This window comes from Octodon degus, unplaced genomic scaffold (assembly GCF_000260255.1).
Source record: "Octodon degus isolate 3935 unplaced genomic scaffold, OctDeg1.0 scaffold00048, whole genome shotgun sequence".
NCBI lineage: Eukaryota > Metazoa > Chordata > Mammalia > Rodentia > Octodontidae > Octodon > Octodon degus.
The window spans coordinates 9160809-9164024 of record NW_004524624.1 but is presented as its reverse complement, the minus strand read 5'-3'; the positions used below and the strand labels follow the sequence as shown (position 1 = coordinate 9164024).

Sequence of the window (3216 nt, the reverse complement as noted above, 5' to 3'; positions counted from 1 at the left end):
AATTTTCCAATGCCCATTAAAAAAGTAAAATTACTTTTTTAATTTTTTTTAATGTTTCCTTTCTTTCCTTTTTTTTCTATGGTCAGCTCAGCCCACCCTGGAGGTTGGGCTGGCATGGCATGTGGTGCTGGTGATTGAACCAAGGTCCCTGCATGCTTGCCTAAGCTTTCCTAAGCAGGCGCTTTGGACCACTGAGTTATCTCACCAGCCCTAAAATTACTTTTAATAATGGATTTTATTTAACTTGCTATGTCCAAAGTAATATGTAAACATGTAACCAATACCAAGTTGTTAAGGAGTTATTCTACACTTTTTCACTAAGCCTTCAGTATACAGAGTCCATTTTCTATTTCCAGCACATCTAGCACAGTCATATTCCAGATGTTTGAGAGTGCAGGGGCTCAGGGTAGCCATACGGGGTTGTGCAGCTCCAGGCTTCTTCATTTGCTTCTTTGGGGCTTGTCCAGTAAGAAACAGGCAGGTCTAGTTAGCGACTGGTCCTGTCAGAAAATAACCCTTCTGACAGATGGCTGCTTATCTCCCTCTCTATTCACGCTCCCCCCTGAAAAACAGACAACCAACCAAAAGGATTACTAACCTAGAAGGGGTTCCTGGCAATTGACCTCTTTCCTGGCCTGGGAACTATCAACATTTTCTGAGTTCCCAGTCTTTGCTGAGAAAAATAGAGGCAGACTGTTAAGGAAGCCCTTCCCTCTGTCCCAGTGGCTGATGCTGAGCTCACTTCTCAAGCTATTTCTTCGCTCCTTGGGGAAGTTGTTCAGAAATCCGAAAAGGCAGACCCCCTTGTGGGTTCTCTTCTCCACCCCCTCAGAAGGCCTCAGCTAGTTGTGATATCTGTGGGTGTGGTAGCTTGGTGTGGGTGTGGGAGCTTGCTGTGTGTGTACTGACAGACAGGCTCCTGCCCTCTCCACATCACTATTTTCGGCTTTCTGGTTTTATGTTTCATTTGCCTTTCTTAATTAGAACCTAGAAAAACAAACCTTGAAGACCAATTCTCTGGGGGCCAGGGAGATGGCTCAGTGGAATAAGTGCTTCCCTGGCAAGCGCAAAGGACTGAGTTCAATCCCCGGTTCCACCAAAAAAAAAAAAAAAAAAAAGACCAATTCTCTTTTTCTTTCCATATTTAATGGAGAGTGGGGGAAATAATTTAGAATTTATGAAGTGTATAGGGTGAAGAAAAATACACACACCTGTAATCCCAGCACTTGGGAGGCTGAGGCAGAACTTTGGTTAGTTCAAGGCCAACCTGCACGACATAGCAAGATCCTCAAACAAAACCCAACGAATCAAAACAAAACAAGAAAAAAAGGCAGTTCAAAAAGGGGTGCTGGCGCTGGGGATGTGGCTCAGTGGTAGAACTCCTATCTTGCATGCACAAAGATTCGATTCCTAGCACTAAAACTAAAACAAAAACCATGAGGCTGGGGATTTGGCTCAGCGGAAGAATGCTTGCCTAGCAAGCTGGAAGCCCTGGGTTTGGTCCTTGGCATCAAAAACAAAAAATAAACCTCTCCTAAAAAACAATTCAATAAAAAAAAAAGGTAAAATCAAAAAAGACCAAAAACAAACAAGGCAAGAAAATAAAAAACAACCTAAAGGAGGAAATTGTGCAAGGATGCTCCCGCAGGTCTTTTCCAGCATCCTGAGAAAGTTCCTTTGCAAAAGTGTGCTCTGGGTGCTCTGGGTCCAAGACTCCACTGACAAATGTCCACAGGAACCATGTAAGGTTGGTAAGGAAAAAAGCTTGGATAAGCTTTGGATAAGCTCCAAGATTCCTCCAGCATCTGACCAGGTAAGGAACCAACTTCTGAGAGAGCCGGTCTTAGGAAACTTTTTCCTATTTTGTCCTAGTCTAGGGCTAAGAAAAAAACATGACTTGAGATTAGGTAAGGCCAGTAAGTGAGAAATCAGTCCCAAATTTATATTCATCGGAGCCCTCACCCCTGTCCCTCAAGGTCGCGTCTTAGCTGCAGAGCTGGGCCCCAAGGTTTCCTGGGATTCTCTCGCTAGCAAGCCGGGTGGATGGAGTGAGGGAGGATTGGTGGGGCGGGGACAAGGGCGGGGCAGAGGGCGGGGCCTCGCTAGCCCGCGGCCCGTCGCCTTGACGACCGCGGCAAGATGGCGGCGCCACAGGACCGGCGGCTGGGACCCGAGCCTGTGGTGCTGAGTCCCGAGCGGCTGGAGCAGCTGCGGAAATTCAAGGTGCATGAGTTCGTACTCCCCACGGCCGCCTCCATTAAATGCTGTTTCCCAGGACAAGGCCCCCCAGACAGCGAGAGGGGCCGTGAGAGGAGGAGGCTGGGGGAGCCGTGCGCAGATCGAGGAGGGCCCCGGGGACACCTCTGGGTAGATCTTGGGGCTTCCCGGCCGCGAAGCCAAGCTGGACGCGAGACTGCAAGTGTAGGAAAAATTAAAGCAGGAATCTCGCGGAGAAATAGGCCGAAATTACTGCCAAATAGGTCAAGTTAGGTACAGTAGAAAGAACTTCGGTCGGGATCCGACCTTAATGGAAGTTCCAAAGTCTGAGCTGAAGGCAGGGGAAGAGATGTCGAAGGAAGTCGCGGGGCTTAAGCGGGTAGCACCCCGGGAAGGTCCAGGCTTACACGCGCTGGTTGCTTCTCCCAGTCTTTCCACCTCCAGGTTGGACCCGGATCGGCCCTTCAGGGCGCGTGACCCTTTACTCTTTGCTCCGCAGATCCAGGCCCGGATTGCTAATGAAAAGTACCTAAGGACCCACAAGGAGGTAGAGTTGCTTCTGAGTGGCTTCTTCAGGTAGGTGATCTTCCAGACTGCCCTTGGACAACTGCTGGGTAGTTTCATCAAATCTTACTCAGGATAGATGAATGTCAGTGTCTTTTCTTTCAGTGTTCCCTGTTGCCTCTAACTTCCTTTTTTTTTTTTTTTTTTTGGTGGAACCGGGGATTGAACTCAGGCCCTTGCACTTGCCAGGGAAGCGCATATTCCACTGAGCCATCTCCCCGGCCCCGCCTCTAACTTCTTAAAACTTGGAAAAAATCCTAAAATCAAAAATTTTTTTCAAACACTTGGATTTGTGGTGCTGTGGCTTTCTTAAGCAGTCTCTTAGCGATTTCCTTTAGTTATCTCTAAATTCTTTTTCTGTGTGCGTTTGTTTTTGTGGCACTGGGCATTGAACCAAGGCCTTTCACATTGAGCTACATCCCCAGCCTTTTATTT

General features: G+C 47.8%; 1 protein-coding gene across 1 annotated transcript in view; it reads left to right on the top strand.

Moving 5' to 3' along the window:
• The first annotated feature begins 2134 nt into the window (after positions 1–2134).
• Positions 2135–3216, top strand: part of Riiad1 (regulatory subunit of type II PKA R-subunit (RIIa) domain containing 1) — an 8619-nt gene continuing 7537 nt past the window's right edge. The window contains exons 1-2 of the mRNA XM_023716561.1: positions 2135–2223; positions 2717–2793. Coding sequence (XP_023572329.1) covers positions 2140–2223; positions 2717–2793 — 161 coding nt within the window. The 5' untranslated portion in view covers positions 2135–2139. The remainder of the gene's footprint in view (positions 2224–2716; positions 2794–3216) is intronic.